This window comes from Babylonia areolata, chromosome 21, assembly GCF_041734735.1.
Source record: "Babylonia areolata isolate BAREFJ2019XMU chromosome 21, ASM4173473v1, whole genome shotgun sequence".
Lineage (NCBI taxonomy): Eukaryota > Metazoa > Mollusca > Gastropoda > Neogastropoda > Buccinidae > Babylonia > Babylonia areolata.
The window spans coordinates 13062248-13082182 of NC_134896.1; the positions used below are offsets into that span (position 1 = coordinate 13062248).

At 40.9% G+C, this 19935-nt stretch overlaps 1 protein-coding gene across 2 annotated transcripts in view; it reads right to left on the reverse strand.

Moving 5' to 3' along the window:
- Positions 1–19935, reverse strand: part of LOC143295658 (neutral alpha-glucosidase AB-like) — a 43383-nt gene that overhangs the window by 5699 nt on the left and 17749 nt on the right. For both annotated transcript variants that reach the window (XM_076607273.1, XM_076607272.1), the window contains exons 10-22: positions 16905–17078; positions 15690–15751; positions 15108–15185; positions 13829–14031; positions 12837–13060; positions 12037–12133; positions 6976–7136; positions 5703–5952; positions 5212–5288; positions 2476–2550; positions 1677–1790; positions 656–765; positions 60–163 (exon numbers count right to left, since the gene is read on the reverse strand). In XM_076607273.1, the coding sequence (XP_076463388.1) occupies positions 60–163; positions 656–765; positions 1677–1790; positions 2476–2550; positions 5212–5288; positions 5703–5952; positions 6976–7136; positions 12037–12133; positions 12837–13060; positions 13829–14031; positions 15108–15185; positions 15690–15751; positions 16905–17078 (1729 nt within the window). The remainder of the gene's footprint in view (positions 1–59; positions 164–655; positions 766–1676; positions 1791–2475; positions 2551–5211; positions 5289–5702; positions 5953–6975; positions 7137–12036; positions 12134–12836; positions 13061–13828; positions 14032–15107; positions 15186–15689; positions 15752–16904; positions 17079–19935) is intronic.

Genomic DNA, 19935 nt, shown 5'->3' on the forward strand with positions numbered 1-19935 from the left:
ACATACACAGTCAAACAAACCAACCAGATCTACTGATAGCGATACCAAGTGTCCCCTACCTGAATGATGGAGTGTAACTTTGCGGGGCTCATGAGGTAGACCGACGATCACCACTCGCTCCAGCCACTCCTTGGTTGTGTACCGAGTCTCTGCATTCTCCACACTGAAACACCACACCACAATTCCCACCTAACGTCTTGTCTCCCTTTCCTCCCTGTGTTACCAACAAAAAAAACCCTGAAAGAGGCTTTCCATCTTCGGATGCACAAAGTTGTTTTGTTTTCTCTTCCTCTTTTTTTTTCTTTCAAATTATGAAAGCATGAATCATTATTTTTCATTAACAAAAACAAATATAAAAGGTGACTCAGTCCACTGACTATAAAATCAAGTATAATAAATGGGAAATACTGCAGACCAAATGAAAACAAACAAACAAAAAGCAAAAAGGTCAACAATATCAACAACTACAAAAAAAGAGCTGCACTGATCAATTTTCATTTTACACTGTGAATCAAAAGAGACATAGCTACAACATACACAACAGCAAAACCCACAAGGTAAAAAGTTAACACACAAAACCTCCATATCAACACACTGTTAACACCGACAGCATGCTGCAGGTAAAAGAAAACACAACAGAAGACTGCTATCTTACTGGCTGTGAAGCTTATGGTGGCTGAAAGTGTAGCTGACCAGGCCAAATGCACCATCCCTGTAGCTGAAGGAATGGTAGTCATCCACATATAGCTGTCCACTGGCCTCTTGCTGCATGACACATGCACACACAAACTCTCAATCCCTGAGAAAAAAGCATTTTAAACATACATGTCGCTTTTTCATCTTTCACATTTTCAATCCATGTCAGTCAGTTAGTTGTCACCCTCTATGTATCAGTCCTCCCCTTCCAAAGGTGCTTCAAATACTTTCTGTTTGTTAATGGGGTTGGATCTGGGCTGGGCTGCATGAGCGATCTTAGCAGCACTAAGTCTGCTTTGCACTAAGAATTTTCCAAACTCCACACTGATACCATGGACTTAGGAACATTCTTAGCAATAAGCAGACAGCACTGCTAAGATTGCTCATGCAACCCAGCCCAAGTGACAACTGCATGAGGAAAAACTAACTTTGTGCTTGCTTTGGTGTGAGAACCTGTTAAAAGATACACATGATAAATGACTCACACCCTTCAGACATCCACTATGTACTAAAACACCCCAGTCCCTACATTGTCCTGTAGCTGTATCTCATGCCTACACATGTAGTAGTTTGTAGCACTGCTTCAAGTGACATGGCACGTGGAATTTAGTTCGCTGCACTACAAAGAGGCTGCAATCCAGAAGAGAACTGACTGCTGTTTTGATCATATCCTCTGCTCACCTTAGTGAAATATATTCACAGAATTCACAGCGTAAAAATCTCATTTTTGTCTTCCGTGCGTCTGATGTATCATAGTCAGCTGACTATCCATATAGTGGCGATTTAAATGGACAATACTCTTACGGCTGATCACTGCATTACCCTTTTTCCCCAATTCCCAGTCTGCCGGCTATGATATGCCGTGAATATTATGGCAAAATTCTGTAAAAATGACAAGTGCCAATGGCTAGGTACTTTTACATCCAGAACACATGAATTATCATCTTTTTATTTGTCGATGCAACCAAAAGCCAACCTACCTTGGAATCCAAAGCCACAATTAAAGTAAAGGGGTCATCAAACATGAGTGTGGAAGAGCGACGTGGGCGCATTTTACGTGGAATAATGCTGCCACCCCTCTGGAAAACTGGAATCTGAAATGAAAACATCATCTTTTATTGACAAATCTGGTGATGGCACTGGTGAACTGGTGAAATAGTGTGTGTGTGTGTGTGTGTGTGTGTTTCCCCACATGAGCAGGTGTGTACATATTCATATGTCTATGTACATGCACACTGATAGAAACAAGCTGATGCTGTTTGTCTGGACACATCTGTGTCAGTGTGCTGGCATTGTTCTTCTGCTTCAATGAGAGCCCCCCCTACTGCTATGAAGAGTTGGATAACAAGAAATTCTTGATTCATTTCACTTGAAGCTTATGTCACATGTCAACAAGGTGGTCACAAGGTGGGTGCTGTCATCTGTAAGTTCTGACAATTTTTGCGTCATTGCAGTAAGTGTACTCATGCATTCTTTGCTCTCTCCAGAGCACAACTAATTTTCATCTTTCATTTCAGCAGGGGGATGGGGTGGGGTGTAAATCTGTCAGAAAAAAAGGTTTATATTTGTATCTGTCTCGAGTATCTGTCAAAAATAAATAAATTCTATATATGTATGTCTTGAGTACATGTCAAAAATAAATAAATTCTATATATGTATCTGTCTTGAGTATCTGAAATGCAAGGAACAATTGGTTTGCTTTTGGAACACACACATATATGATCATGAACAAATATGCACAGACACCAAACACATAACACAAAAAAACAATCAACTGACCTTGGACAGTGGTGCATCCACATTGACTTGCTGTTGTCCTTTGTATGTTTGATATGTTTCTACATCGTACCAGATCTGGGGGACAAACACACAGCATCAGGTCAGATTTACAACGAAAATCTGCTCAAAACACCAGTACTCCTCCCCCACCTACCCACCCATTCACACCCAAATAACCATTATACCCCCAACTCGCCCAATGTCGACTTGCAGTTTAACACCCCCACCCGCCCGGTACCGTCGTCTAAACACATGCTTACTATGGAATATGGATGCAGCCATTGTTGTTTACATAAACAAGACTCTCGCTAGATTCACAGCCTCGTTTTCAGCACTTCCTGCCATGCATTTTGCACTTTTCAGAGTCCGATTTGCTTGAATTTTGACAAAGTTGTAAATTTTTAAAGTTGCAAGACGAGTTTGATGATTGCCGAGAGCTTTAGCATAATCTGAACGCCGATTCTGAAGATGACTTTGAAACCGTTTTAACGATTTTTACATGAGAATCTTGTAAAAATCGACTGAACTGAGTGACCTAGATATCAACTGACCGAGTTTTGCCGACAATGAGAGTGAAGTTGGTCACTTGAATGTGAATCAATTGCCGGACCTCCAAAATCATGAATCAAACACCGGACCTCCGAAATCGATACTGTCAGTGAGTTAGTCTTGATTTCACTGATATTTATTGGCGTTTTGCACGATCTTCCTGAAAGTACTAGTTCAATGGAATATACTACTGATTTGGTAAAGTTTTACCAAAGTTTTGAAGTTTCAAAGTTGCAAGATGAGTTCAATGACTGTTGATCATAGTAGCGCAATCCGAACGACTATTCTGAAGATGATTTCTGCGTGAGAATTTTGTAAAAGTCGATCATACTGAGTGACCTAGACATCCACTGACTGAGTTTTACTGATATTGAGAGTGTAGTTGGTACCTGTGTGTGAATCGATCACCAGACTTCCGAAATCGTGAATCAATCGCCGGACCTCCGAAATCGTGAATCAATCGCCGGACCACCGAAATCATAAATCGATCGCCAGACCGTCAGAATCGATACTGTCAGTCATTGATTGCACTAATACTTATTGACATTCTGCACAATCTTTCTGATTTTGCTAGTTAAATGGATTATATTTTTCTTTTAATTATGGAGAAAATACATGTGACGTAGGTTTGTTGTTTGTTTTTGTTTGTTTGCTGTTGTTTTTCTCCCAACCATCACAGGAAAACACACCATCCCTCAAAATGAAAAGAACATAACAATTAACATGTTCATTGTTGGATTGTTGGAATTCAAGTTGAGTAAGAAAATGAATAAAAAGATGTGTTAGAAGTCACTGCAGATCAGACAGACTTGTTTAAAGGAAAATCATACCGTAATTAAAAGATTTTTTTTCAAAGTTGACCATCAAAATTTGATACATTTATTTTTTTTAGTGTAAATACAAAGCAACATGAGCCTAGAAACAAAAATTATTCTGCAAATTTATTATGTGTAGAATGCAGGAAAAATAAACATGTGCAACGAAAGAAGGTAATTATATCTTTAATCAATGTTAAAAATTATCCACTATCGAAAATCGCAAGAGTTATTCGCCTTGGCATGGGATTTCAGGGGTGATTAGTGCTGAGCGACCTGTGGGTAAGAGGGTTAAATAAGCAACCACATCAAAATATGTTTTTGAACCATATTTATATAAACAATATATAAAACAAAAGTCATAGTATGATGTTATCAAACCTTCATGGTCTTAAGCCTGGTGCCTAAACACTTTGTAACCCCATCAGTTCAGCCGCACTGCAGTTTTTCTGCGGACCAGCCCCAACAACAGCTGACTGCACTGTCCAAGCAATACTCCATACACTAAAACGTCATCAAAAAGATACCCAATCCCCTTGAAAATACCAAACAACGTAGAGGCTAAAGCCAACAAGCTAAATCCACTGAGTGAGAAGACAACTGAAGGCCAAACTAAACATGCCCAGTGCAATATTGAAATAGCTGTACTCGATCCAAGGGAAGTAACTGGGTATGACGGATGAACCAATCTCGGTGTTTTTTTTAATGCCAGTGCTGCCTGTCTGCATGGTGTAGAATGTTACGTAAGTGCAGGGTCACTTGTGATGGACTAAGGTTTTGTGAGAATGATGGAGAATGAGGGCCACTCAACCAGTCATGAGTGTAGGTTTAGGTGTCTGTCTGTGTGCACTGAGAGAGAACTGAACTTCAAACCAAGGTCCATTTCTGTGCCTGTCTCTATGGCCACTTGGACTGGCAAGGGTTGGTATGGACAGGTTTCCCCAACGATGAAACCAAACAAGATTCTATACTTTTCCCAGATTTCTTCCAGACAAGACTGAACATTTCCCTGATGAACTCAAAGCCAAACTGTATCAAAAACTTGTCTGCTACACCGAGGAAAAAAGAGATAAGCAGATATTCAAGTATCAATATTCATTTCTCGTCACTTGATATGTTTTGTTTGCTTGTTTGTCTTTTAAATGCATGAAACTCTTTGTTAAAGTTCCAAGACTTTTCCAGACCTAGAAGGGCAAAATACACTTTTACCAAGACGTTTCCAGCCCTGGAAACAGTTCTTTCATTCTTCCAAGACTTTTCCAGCATTCCATGACTAAACTCAATGACAAGGGAAGGGGAGATGGGGCAGACACGACAGTCTTGCAGGGGATATGACATGCAATAAACGCTAATTGTTAAGGTGATTTATTACCTCGTCTGCTCCAGGGAAATAAACAATGGCACTTGTCGCTCCTTGCTCTGTAACTGGCCGCACAAGTAGGGCTGAGCCTAGGGGCAAAAAAAAACACCAAATGCATACATAAATGTTCACACAATCCAATCTTTTTTATGTTTCACACATCAAAGGCAGTTTACAAACTTTGAGTAAGATACTGGAATTGTATAAACTGTAAAGTAAATTAATATACATTCTATCCCAGGGTGATCTTTTTCGCGAAAACCATTTGTGTCCTGATTAACCATTTGCCCCACCCCTCACATCTCAACACTCAGTCACAAGTTACCGCAGCATGAAAATACTCTAAACACCACTTGTGAAGCACAGAAAGCAAATGAAAACAATATGAACAACCCCTCACACACATACACACACCCTCTCTCTCTCTCTCCCTCACACACAAACACACACACACACATTCCAAACCGCACCCACCCTGGTCTTCATCGGCTCACAATACTCACCCACCATGTAGTTGTCATCAATACCAAAAGTGGCCCGCTCTTTGGGGAACTCCACCCACAGAGGCCTCATGACGGCAGCACCATCTTTCTCCGAGGACGCAAACACGGTGTACCAGTAAGGCAGGAAGCTGTAGCGGGAGCGGATGGCGGCCCGGATGATGTTGACGTTCTCCTCGGGAAGCAGGTAGGGCTCCCGTCGCTTGGTGTCCAGGTGAGCGTGGGCCCGGAAGAAGGGCTGGAAAGCTCCAGCCTGTTGTTGTCAACAACAAAACATTCAGCAGTGCTTTCTTTAATGTCAGGAATATTGTATTTGTATTTTGTATTTCGTTTTATCACAACAGATTTCTCTGTGTGAAATTCGGGCTGCTCTCCCCAGGGAGAGTGTGTTGCTATACTACAGCGCACCCATTTTTTTGTATTTTTCCTGCGTGCAGTTTTATTTGTTTTTCCTATTGACGTGGATTTTTCTACAGAATTTTGCCAGGAACAACCCTTTTGTTGCCGTGGGTTCTTTTATGTGCGCTAAGTGCATGCTGCACACGGGACCTTGGTTTATCGTCTCATCCGAATGACTAGCGTCCAGACCACCACTCAAGGCCTAGTGAAGGGGGAGAAAATATCGGCGGCTGAGCCATGATTCGAACCAGCGCGCTCAGATTCTCTCACTTCCTAGGCGGACGCGTTACCTCTAGGCCATCACTCCACAGTGAATACTTTCATCTTTCAAGCAGGGATAGTTTGGGAAAACACTTCATGTGTACAAAGGGCCGTGTTTCAGTCATGCACCTTTCCCAATCATCAACTATCATTCGAGGGTCCAGTTCAGTTCAGTTCCTCAAGGAGGCGTCACTGCATTCGGACAAATCCACATTCACTACACCACATCTGCTAAGCAGATCCCTGACCAGCAGTGTAACCCAACACGCTTGGGCAACTATCAAGGGAGAGAATAACACACACACATGCACGCACAGATATATGTATGTGTCAGGGTGATAACATGTTTACACACATATTGATACTTTAGTAATACACTTTAAATGACAAGAATGGTGACTAACAATCATATGCCTTTCCCATGGAAACAAATCTCATGCCAATTCTGTCGTAAACTTTTTCAAATCAACAATCAAAAAGACTCCAGGATACATATTTTACTGCTGATGAAAATGGTTTCCCCACAGACCCTGTACATACAATATTTGAACTTTTTCATGATGGTGGGAGGGTAGGAATGGTGGTTAGGAGAGGGACGTGAAGTGAAGTGCATTACCTGGTACCACCTGGTGAGCAGCTCGTTGTCGGGGTTGCGGAAGAAGCCACCAACATCAGCCCCAGAGAAGGTTATACCCACCAGGTTGAGGGACATGATCATGGGGTTGGAGATCTTCAGGTGGCTCCACTCCCCCATGTTGTCCCCTGTCCACACAGCACCTGCAGGAATATTAATAATAATGATAATGATAATAACAATACCAATACATAAGCAACAGCAAAGTGAGAGCTGTATGATTAATGGTTTCTCCATTGCAATAGGAAGTCATTTACAGCTTAGCCTTTTGTGAAGGGCTATGACTCTCAAACTAGGAGGCAAGACCGCACTGGCTCTTAGTGCTGCAGCCTTGGGGCCTGGCTGGCCTTTGGGAACCATCCCAATGCCGAGTGTCCTAAAACCCTCTTGGCCGAGAAAGTGGGGATGTAACTTGGGCAAGACACTCTCCACTATATTCAAGCTCTAGCCCAGATTGTTGGGACAGTGGTTGCCTCCTCTGCTGTCCTGATGGTCATAGTCAGACATGACTGACTACCATACATACAAAATACTACTAATAATGGGCATTTATAACACTCTACCTCCTTAGCACAGGAGCCCAGAGCACTGACAATTAACATCAATATAGGTGGTAAACATAGTTATAAAAATGAACACCACATTGTGATAAAATAAATACAAATACAAAACTATAATCAAGACTAAGAAGACAAAATGTGTCAACAACAAAGCACACACACACACACACATGGAGAGGACAATTAAAGAGCAAACGAACATGATTTACACAGGACACATAAAAGTGTCCTCACCTGGTTTATATGCATGCAGGAGATCATATACACACGTTAAAGATCCTGCAATCCGTGTCAGCGTTCGGTGGGTTATGGAAACAATAACATGCCCAGCATGCACACCCCCAAAAACGGAGTATGGCTGCCTACATGGCAGGGTAAATAAACAAATGATCATACACTTAATATGCTGCATGTATGAACAAGTAAGCGTGACTGAAACATGATTGAATGAAACAGGAAACAAATGATGAACACCCAAATGGCAGCCATCAGTCGGCTCTACCCAGATAGGCAGCCTGTTGTGCAAATGACCTCGTGTTTGTAAAGCACTTAGAGCTTGGTCTCCAACCGAGGATAGGCGCTATATAAGAATCCATATCATTATCATCATTATTTATATGTTCACAGCATCATTCACACTCAAGCCTACACAGATTACTAACAAGAAACAAACAAATGCCTGCACAGCAGACAACACACACACACCTGAGCGCGTGCGCGCACACACACACACACACAGTCACTGCAACAGTGCCTTCTATATTCAAGTGTTTATGACACTGACTCAGTCAGTCCACATCAAATCAGATTTAAAACTGCGTTTTTAATGATGGAAAACAACAAAAAACAACCCCAAACCAGACTTCTCCAACCTTCCATTTTTTTTCCAGACAAACACCCCTTTTTCTCCTTTTCCTCATCTTTCCTCCTCTCATACACTGTCAACCTCCATACATTATGAAAGATCATGAAAAATTGCACAAGTTAACGAAATGAATGATTTTCACTGTAAAATCATACAGAATAAATCAACCGACAAAGCGTTCTACCAAAACACACTAAATGACAAAAACAAGAGAGGCAAGGCCTTCAAGACTCACTTGTGATACACTTTAAAAAAAAAAATCTATTTGTTAAAATGTGTTCTGTATTTGTTATTATAAAGCTTAAGGTTGTTAAAAAAAGAAAAAAAAGAAAGAAAAAAAAGTCCTAACCAGATTTGAACCCCATGTGTTCGGGTGAGAAGAAACTGTCTTACCCTTTACACTATCGTGGCACCCTAACTGACGTTCTAAAATTTAATATTTGAACATACTTTTTTTAAAGGGCGATAAATCAATTGCAGTACATATTCGCAGTGAGAACACTGTTTAAATCATATTATTCTGATGTATCTTGAGCATTCAAAAAATCTTTAAGGGCAATAAAAAAAATTCTTTTTTAAGTCTGCGGTAAAGGAGACATGGCTATCGCCGCAATCACACTGCAACATTCAGCCGTTTTCTCCAGATCTAGATAGATGTACAAGTTTAGTTACACCCGCTGGGAATGTAGTACGACACAGTCGATTCAATTTCTCTTTTATGTTCATTCTAGTTTTATAGTTTTAAAGTTGATATGAAAATTTAGTATTTTGTTAAACTAATAACATGTAGAGCCAAGTACAAGTACTTCTAAATGTCATATGAAGTGAAAAGGACTTCATTTTGAGAAAAGTAAAGACTGGAAATTTTTTCGTTTCATCAATTCAAGGGTATTAACTCGCATGGTTTACAATTTTTAACTGTGATTTCTGACTGATTCTGTGGATATTTTTATGGCAGTTAGGGACATAATCCAGTAAGTGATGAGGCATTCACAAATCTTTCTCTGAATAAATATTCAACGGTCACCTTCTCCAACTTTCCATCACATGTTATCGTGTATTGTCCATTGAATACAGGATTGATAGGGCAGGTCAACAACTTGAAACAAAATGATGTTTTCACGTTCGCGAAGAATATGAGCATGCACTCTGAACTTGTATAAATATGTGTACGCAATTGATTTTTGCCCATGACCTTCAGGGCTCAGCCAATAGATCTATAAAGCCCACTCGTGGTATTGATTTTAGTATTTTCCGAAAAAGACCACTTGGGCGAATGAACACAGTGAAAGCCCTGTACACTGAGAGTAAAACACACAAGCTTTTTATGTATTGAGTATAATTTCAAAAGGAGGAGTTTGTATTATACTCCATGTTTGGTGTTAAATATACTTACCATGTCAAACTGATGCAAACTAGGCCTATTGGTTTGCTCTGCTTGGCCAAATTTCGCGCGGCTAACGGTGAAAAGACGGGCCCACCCGCTCTCAGCCAATCAAACGCCTCTAAAAACTATAAGCGCTTAATCATTCCTTTGGCCAAGGCTCTCCACGCCATCTTGTCAGGTTTACGCTCTGTCTCGTCTTACGCTTTTTTCGGCTATTCAGCGTATCCTTTTGGCCTTATTTTGTTGTATGCGGCTTGTGTTTATTGTATTCTTACATTCTGTGTACTCGATTCGACTCGGCACCCTCGATTCGTTCGATTTTTTCTGCCTCTAAGTCGGTCCTGTCTTTCCTTTCTCTGTTGGGGGTCGGATTTTCGCTGGGTGCCTAAGCGCGGGTTCCATGCCTCGTGTGCCATACCACGAAGGCAGGGAATCATGATGCTGGGATTGAGACTCGGTAAGAGACTCTCCCAGGCCCGGAGCTCATGATTCCTCCCGATACGGACCGCGGCGATGCGTCGTTAGACGCTGATCGCGGAGGCGACGTTCGTACCAGTAAAACGGTCATGAAGGGGACCGGGGGGAAAGAGGTACGAGCGTCGCCTCCCGAGGTGTCCCAGCGTGAGGCAGGGAGAAGGGTGAATGGCAAGTCATCTCCGTGCTGTGGGGACTCGCAGCTAGGCGCGGACTCCCAAGGGGAGGCCGCGCCCGGCCATTACCCGGGTCCCCACTCGGAGACGGCCCTCACGTGCCCCATTGTTGTTCCCCCTCCTCCCTTCTCTGTCGACCCCCCTCCCCCACCTCCTTTTGGGGGGGGAGAAAAATTTGGTTCTGGGGGGGGATCTCTACTTTGCCCACCCCGGACCAAGCCACCCCAGTCTCCCCACGGGAGGGGATTCGGGGCGCGTGGCAACCTGCTCTGCAGGTCTTCCCGCTATCCGGCCGGTCTCCCCTGCTGGGGGAGGCCCGTGCGTGTCAGGCGGTTCCGGGCAGTCAGCCCGCTCGTCTTCGGGCGGGACTGACACCCAAGTCGGACCTGACCTCCCTCCGACTTGGCCAGGTTGTTCCCTTCATGGAGGTCAACGCACCAGTGACCCTTGGGGTTCGGGTCACAGTATGGCTGGTGCCCACGGGTGGTTACCCCCATTCTACCCGTACTGGGGTGCACCTAGGGTGCACACTGGGTTGCCGGGAGCACCAAGGGCCAGCCCCTTGTCCGCTCCCCACCGGACCCAACCCAGCACATCTCACAGGGTGACACACACAGCCCCGACAAGTGGGATCGACTTCTTGTCGGTCAGGTCGAGCTCCTCGACCAATATTGCCACTCTGTCCACAAATCGGGCCTCTGTCAACCCACAGGTGACCTCCACGGTCACAACGGCCTCCTTGTCAGGACCGACAGCTGCTCAAGGGCCCTACTCGGCCCGGCGAAGCCGGCAGTCCCCACCTGCCCAGCCCTCGGTCCTACAGTGAGATGAGTGGGTGTTTGTCCCCACACAGCACTCGTGGGTCACTCTTGCATCCAGGGACGCCCTCTCTGAAAAGGTGTGGCACCCACCATCCCAAGCATGGTTGGACCTACGGTCCACACGCTCCCCACCCGCTTCAGGTGTCAAGGATAATGTAATGTTTAAGATGAGAAAGATCAGTTTAAAGCAAATTAAGTCCCCTAGCACTAATTACATATTAATTTCCCTTTTTTACTATCTGCACCAAAACATTTGCAAAATAAATAAAACTACCATGCTTTGAACAAAAAATGATAATAATGACTGATCTTGTTGTTGTATCAGAATATCAGATCAATGTGCCAAGTTTAGAGAATAAAAAAAAATATAAACAGAAAATGCAGTTTGCATATAATTTGGCTACTTTTTTTCTTTTTTTGTGCCCATCCCAGAGGTGCACTATTGTTTTAAACAAGATGACTGGAAAGAACTGAATTTTTCCTATTTTTATGCCAAATTTGGTGTCAACTGACAAAAGCATTTGCAGAGAAAATGTCAATGTTAAAGTTTACCACAGACGCACAGACACACACAGACAACTGAGCACCGGGTTAAAACATAGACTGTTTACACAAGCGAGTAAAAAAAAAACACAAAAAAAACCCACATAAAAACACACACAAAAAAAAAAAACAGTAAAAATTTTAAAAAAATAATAAAACATGTCTCTACATCAATGAAATGTATGCCATACATATGAAAGGGAAAGAAAGCACCCACTTGTTCGCTGTGTTCCAGCGAAGAAAGCTCTGGTGAGAACGAATGCTCTTTCCTGGTAATTCGTCCTCTTCAACAGGCCCTCCATTGTGGCAGCATGCTGGCACACAAAGCAAGGCACTGAATCACTCTTTCCATCACTCCTAATCTGCATAAATCAGCATGCACCCACGTGCACACACACACACACACAGGTATACTCATGCACATGCAAAACGCTGGCAACAGCAAATGCTATATGATGCACAACTTTTATCCAGTATTTGAAAGCAACTGCCTCCAGATTAACTGACAAAATGAATCCTCACTCACATTCAAAATTTCTTTTGTTGTGGAAGTTCATCAAAGAATATCTGAAAACAAAAGCATCTATGATAGCCGAAACAATGATCAATGCTGTGCAAAGATTGCTCAACGTATTATATATCTTTGAACTGAATAAAACAAGTTGGAAAAAAACAAAGAATAAAAAGATTTCAAATCCAATTTTCATCACAGGACTTTCTGTTGCTGTTGCTTTTGGTTTGTCTGGTTTCTTTCTTTTTTCCTTTTTTTCTGCATTTTTCTTGTACTTGTTTTTTGAGCCATTATTTGTTTCTCTGAACCGAGTGACAAGAAAGGAAAAAGAAAAAAAACAACAACACAGTTTCTGTGTCAACCTGGGAATACTGTGGCCAAGTACTGCCTCTTCCCAGCACAGAGCAGAGCAGCTTGAATTCTATGGAGAGAAAACTGTCGTGACTAAAAATAACACAAAACAACTGAGTACACTACAATGTAATACAACATTCCAAACTGCTCACCACAAGCATGCCGTACACATTGTGCACCTCCCTGTTCTCCCACCCTCCCAGGTGCTTGAGGTCACGGGGCATGGTCACCTCTGGGGCGTTGAACACGGAGGGTTCATTCATGTCGTTCCACACGTACAGGCTGAGGTCAGACCCCACGTACTCCGACAGGGCAAACTTGTTGGCCCACCATGTCCTCACATGCTCCTCCAGAAAGTCTGGCCACGAGGACGATCCTGAAGACAGGGAACAGTTAATGTATGACTGTAGTCATGTCCAGCTATGACCTTTAGAATAACAAAAAATGGAGGCATTTGCTGTCCCGACTAGTGAACTAGGCTAGAATTTAATCAAAGTGGAGATTGTCTTGCCCAACTTACATACATTCCCACTCTTTCAGCCAAGTGGGCTTTAGAACCGTTGATATAGGGAGTTAGTTAATACTGGTACTGCAACTTGGAAACTGTATTAACAGGTTAACCAAATAGTGATTTTTTTTCCTTTGAAAACTGGCGAGTTATTTGTTCATATATACACAGTATTTGTCTCAGCTTCAATTTTTTTTCTTGTTTACAAGAACTGGAAAAAAATAACAACAGCTGTGAGGACTGAATCAGAACAGGCATTACTGAATGGCACACACACAAAGTGGTTCAGTTGCAGTGCAGGGTTTCCTCTGCATAACGGTAGCCTATGTTGATAGCTGTCTGTGACTGAGGTGTGGCTGTGTATGGGGGTGTTCAGAGATGATCTGTGTCAGGATGACAGCAGCTCAGAAAACTGGGGGAAAGGGGGAGAGGGGGGAGAGACAGAGGGAAAAAAAAAGGTCTGACTGAATGACCCAGGAAACTAATAAAGAGTGCCTAAAGGCAGCTCTCAGTCAGTTCTACCCAGGTAGGCAACCACAGTTGTGTAAATGACTATGTAAACTGCTTTAAGCTTGGAACACTAACCAAGATAGACGCTATACATATCAATCAAGAAAGCAGCCCAGCCCCACTCACCAGGCCAGCACCAGCCATCAAAGTCACCATCGTCCTTGTTCTTGACCAGCAGACCCTGCTCCCGGGCTTCCTTGTACACCTGGTAGTTCTCGTCCCGCTTCAGGTGAGGGTCCACAATCGTCACCATCTTACGCCCCTTGGAAGAGATGTTCCGCAGCATCTCCACAGATGAAGGGAACTTTGTGGCGTCCCATGTGAAATATCTGCATTCAAAGGTGAAATAACGGATAAGCCATTTTATCTGCCAATACAGTGTCTGTAAGGGTCTGGGGTTCAAATTCCTGTCTCACCCTTTCTTCCAAGTTTGACTGGAAAATCAAACTGCGCATCTAGTCATTCGAATGAGACAACAAATCGAGGTCCATGTGCAGCACACACGTGGCACACTGAAAAAAGAACCAATGGCAACTAAAATATTGTCTTCTGGTAAAATTCTGCAGAAGACATCAACTCTCTTTAGTACAAAATACATATGCATGCACTTAAGGCCTGACTAGCACAATGGGTTATACTGCTGTCAGACATCTGCCAAGCAGATGTGTAGCATTTCAGAATTTGTCTGATCACAATGACATCTCCTTGAGAAACTGAAACTATGCAGAAGAACAAAAGATATTCAAAACGTGTTCAAACAGGATAGGGTCAAAACTAAATCTTCCCACCCCCACTATGCTTTTCGTGAATGAGGAACTGATTGTCCATTCTCAACCAAAAGGAATTTTTTTTCCTAAAATAATGTTTATCTAACATACTTACCATGACCCACTAGTGCAGACTCCGGCAGGGAGTCTGATTCCTGTCCTGTGCAAACTACTACCCGCCTATGCGGAGAAAACAAAAGTAGCTATGGCCGATAACCTCCCAGAAGTATCCCTGACTACCTTCCTCTTTTTCTGACAGCCATCTTGACTCCTTATCCAAATGCAATTTTTATGACTGATAACCAATGATTAGGTGTGGTGTGTGAACATCTTCACACAACAATGCAGTTTGACTTGGGCCCACTGTCTGAAGTGATACCTTTGCTGTTATTGTTTTGAATTGTTGTACACTATGGAGGTACATAAATCATAGTTTATTTATCAGCCATTCATAAAACTTTCTCTTTTATTTACTTTTTTTTAGAACCTCCTAATTGCAACATTCAACCAGCATCAAGAAAAAATTCTGTCTTCCATCGTTTTTGGGCATTTTTTAATTATAAAAAAAAAAGAAAAAAAGTAAAACAATGTTAACTTCAATTACAGATGAAAAAAAATCACAATGAAAGACTACTTACCGTTTACCATCAGTGTGCTCAATGTCCAACCAGATAACATCATATGGAATGTCAAACTTGTCAAAATTCTCGTCCACTCTGATGGAAAAAAAAAAAAAAAAGTCATTTAGTCACAAACTTTCACCATACACATGCATATACTCAGAATTCTAAATCAATGAAGAGATGTCAAAATTTTACTAGTTAGTTTTGATGTCAAAATTTTACTGGTCAGTACTAAAAAATGAATAATCCATTTAAAAATAAAGTTAATTTAAAAACACATAATTATATCAAATCAGATTAGTGTTTAATTACACTTATATTTGTTTTAATCTGTCAAACAGCACATTTGAAATAGCAATCTGCAAAAAAGACATTTGTAATTTCATATTACGTTCAACACTCTCCAAGTCTGATACAACCCTTTACAAGCTGGTTTTCTTTTTGCTTTTTTTTTTTTTTTTTTTTTACTTTTTCAAAACTGCACTTGAAACAAGCATGCCAAGGTCGTATAAGCCTGCAAACACTTGTATACCTGCCTGCCTGCCTTCCCTCTCAAGACAAATGCATTACAAACAGAGCATGCAAGACACAACTTACGTTCTGACATCATCCTGATCATTGTAGTTCCACCGGCACTGATGGTAAGAAATGGAGAACAACTGAAACATACACACACAGTACAGAAATAAACTAACCCAGTTGGAATGTGACATATTTTTTACCGAGGTAAAAGCACAGGCAACCAAAACATGCAGGTCAGGGCTGGGTTTCTCTAATGACCTTAGCAGTGTCAGGTTTGCTTAGCATTAACTTTGATTAAGAATCAGGCCAAGTCTATGCTGATTCGAAAGACTTAGTAACATTTTTAACTCAAGATCGCTTGTGCAACCCAGCCTAGGGCATCAATATCCAACAAAATTTTCCTCAGATTTTTGTTTTCAGTGTTCCCCCCCCCCCCGCCCCCCCACGCAAACAGACAGCCTAAAAGTTTGAAATCTAAATGAAAATTCAAGAAAATTCTCTAACAGTTAACAAACTGATCTGGAGAAAAAAAAAAAGAAAAAAAAAGCATAACTAAAATTACACGAAATGATCCTGTGGATGAACAACACGAATCAGTAGGCAATGGAGACACACATCTTTTAACTCTCAAGCATGGACTAAAAGTGACTGTCCAAAATGGCACTAAAATCACAGCCATCGAAAAAAGAATGTACCAAACTTTATCTACAGACTTCACACAAAAACTGAAGGACCACTTCATAAGACTGTGTGTGTTTTCATTAAATGTTAAAAAAATCGGGACATGATTTAAATTATGCGTGCTGCAAATGGTTTGCCACTGGCCTCTCAAATGACTCTTTCAGGCACAAAACATATATGCACCACGAACAGCCTGAAAAATGCTCTTGAAAAATCAATGTTTCAGCCAAAAATTTACAGTTATTCAGTGGTTTATAAAACAATAGCTGTGGTTTTGTGGGAAAACGTTCAAGAATGTGCATCTGATTAAGAGTGGTGCTCAATACTTGTTGCATACACTGTTGTTTGTCAAGAAAATTTCTGTATCACTTCACCATGCCCACCAGAAGAAAACTGTGCAAGTTCCACTGTGGTCCTAAACTTTTTTTTTTGCGAACCCTGTATGTCGCTGAAGGTCGGTAAGCTAAAGCATAAAATCAGCAGAAAATGATACACTGAAAATATGGAGTGTCAACAATTATGTGTGGTGGTTTTTTTGTTTTTGTTTTTTCATTTGTTTGTTTGTTTGTTTTTTTCCCCTTCTTTCTTTCTTTCATTCTACAGACTTACTGGTGGCAGAGGGGTGGTGCCAGTGAGAACACTGTACTGTCGGAACACATCCTTGGGCCCAGGCCCAAGCATCAGGAAAACATCAATGTTGCCGCCCTCCGAGAACCAATGGGTGTCCGTCTGGGGGATCTCGTTGTTGCCCGTCACAAAGTCCGCCAGGTTGGAAAAGATGGACTGCAATAGAAAACCCCAAAGCAACAAAGGAATAAGAAGACAGCTGCTGACTCATGTACTTACCTGACATCAGAATGTTCTACTACTTCTCATCATATTGATTAAATTAAATTAGATTAAGTTAATTTAAAGAGGTAAAGAAAAAAATGAAATTCATTCCATTAAAGCACATACATCTAACAAACTGTTGTACTTTGTCATTCTTTTTTGTTATCTTTTCTTTTTATGTTGCCTTCCATTTCCAGGTTCAGGCAGATTTTTTTTTTTTATTTATTTTTTTTTTTTTTAAATTCTAAACCAGTAAAACTATCACCACAGTAAGTGTAGCTCTTTTCCTCAAGCTTTTCAACGTCTTTTCTCAAGACTGTCATAAAAGGAAAATTATCCAACAATCCAGAGTTTTGTTGTTGTTTAAACTAGTTGCAAATGGTAAAATATACAGTCAAACAGCTTATGACCCAGCCAGTCATACAGGCTCTTGGGGGGCAAACAAATGACCAAACAAAAACAAAAAAACAAACAAAAAATCAACTAAGAAACAAATCTGAATCCTTGAATCTAAACACATTAATCAAAGTCACTAAACAAAGTATCCCTACAGCAGAAAACCCACCATCAACACTGCTCTACTTAAGCACATCAACCTAGGAGATCCCCTTTAAACCAAGCTATTCTGCACTAGACATCCTCACCAAAAGGTAAAACAAATAGTTAAACTAATGTACTTTAAAAGTGTACACAAAAGGGTGCAAAACAACCAAACTATTCTCTTGGATAAAAACTAATAAGTAATGAGTAAACAATGAATAAATCAATGAACAAACAGACAAACAAATAAACACATTACAAATAAACAGAATAGCTGAGCATGGAAGCCCAGACACAGGAAAGAAAGTAAACAAGTCCATGAACAACATCCGGGACAAACGGCTGGTCAGAAACCTGAACAGAAATAATAGAAACAGGGAGATCACCAAGGAAGAGAACCACTGTACACGGACATTACCAACACAAACTTTCTAGAAAGCAGATCTTTAACTGATCGGCAGATCAATGCAAGAATGGGGAAAATGACTGAATCATAAAAATGATCTCCATGCTTTTACAATCTCCATGCTTTGAATCAAACACACTTCATATACAACTGAATCGCCATGCTTCCAATCACACATCGCACATACAACACCATGCTTATTTTAGACCATTGAAATAAACAGTAACGAGAGGTAAAGCCTTCAAGACTCACTTGTGCTTTGCGCTTTATCCAGTAAAGGAATCATGAGGGGGGAAAAAAGAGATTTAAAAAATCATTTAAAAGTGCTCTGAATCAAATATGATACATAAAATAAGCTTGGGAGAAAAAATTCTAAACAAAAAAAGAAAAAAAGAAGAAAGTGAGCAGAAAGGCAATCGAGCAGGATTGAACCATGCATGTTCAGTTCCAAGGCAAGCAGACTAACCCCCACTGCTGCGGCGCATCTGACGTCATTTGACTAAATCTAATACTTGAAGCAATGTTGACGTTTTCTTCTTCATGCAATAAACAGATGTGACTGTAGCAGATGTAATAACACCATTTAAATCATATTTTTAGTGTGTTTTATTATATCTCGATTATTCTTTTATTTCGGCGGTAAAGGAGACGTCATCATTTCAAGCACACCACAACACATGGTAGATCTCTAGATCTGCACGAACTAGTCTACAATGGGCTGAAAGAAACCATCGATTCAATTTTTCTTATAGTTTTAAGTTCATTCCAGTAAATTCAGTGTCTACTTCAGAATATTTATGAACAGTAAACACGTCGATGGTGCAGTTAGTATCACTGTATGTGTTCTGTCCAGAATTTCTACTTCTTTCCTTTTAATCGTGAACAAGAAAAACAAGGTCACGTTGTCTTTGAACACAACCTACCTTCTACTTCTAGTAGGCCTAACTCAGTGGGAAGCGGTTTTTAGAATTTTCGGATTTCAGAACAAATCTTAATGAAGTAAACCGTTAATAATTCAGAAATATGGCTGGATTCAGTAGACTTGCAACCTGTTATTGGTATTACTGTGAAGATTTTTTTTTTTTCATGCTATCTTTAAACCAAATTTGGTATTGGCAGACAAAGTATTTCCAGAGAAAATGGCAACGTTAAAAGTTCACCACGGACACACAGACACACACAGACAACCGAACACCAGGTTAAAACACTGACTCACTTTGTTTACACAAGTGAGTCAAAAACTTTCAATCTTCTAATATCTCCATTCTATATTTCCATGTGTACACGCATAAGAAGGAATGACATTGGTCATATTTCTATACATGTACTAATACAGTTTCTAGAAATTTTTTCTTACTCTTTTCAAAACGTAATGATCACACACACACACACACATCCTGATACTAGGTTCCTTCCCCAAATCCCAACACTGTCATTGTTTCACAAAGTGCATGCTCAACTGTCCCATTCCAGTCAACATATTAGCATTTGCCAATCTGTAAAATGAACATAAATTTGCCCTCTCTTCGCCTCTCTATTCCAGAGAGCGGCAAATCTCTATTCGATGACCATCACAAAGGAATCTCACTGATATTTCCTTTCACAAACACATCCAGTGAAAGCATGTCTTAACACTTACCAGCAAAGCATAAAAAAAAGCTGGAAAACATGCAGTGACAAGTGAGTGACAAGCCAAAATACAAATGGCACAACACTAAATACAGAATGAAAACAAATGGTGAGAAAATAACAACATGTACAAGCACCATTCAAGAAAACAATGCAACATGCAAAATGACATGCAGATGACAGTCCTTTTCAATCAAAAAAATATAATTTGCGTTTCATGTGACAAAAAGTAAT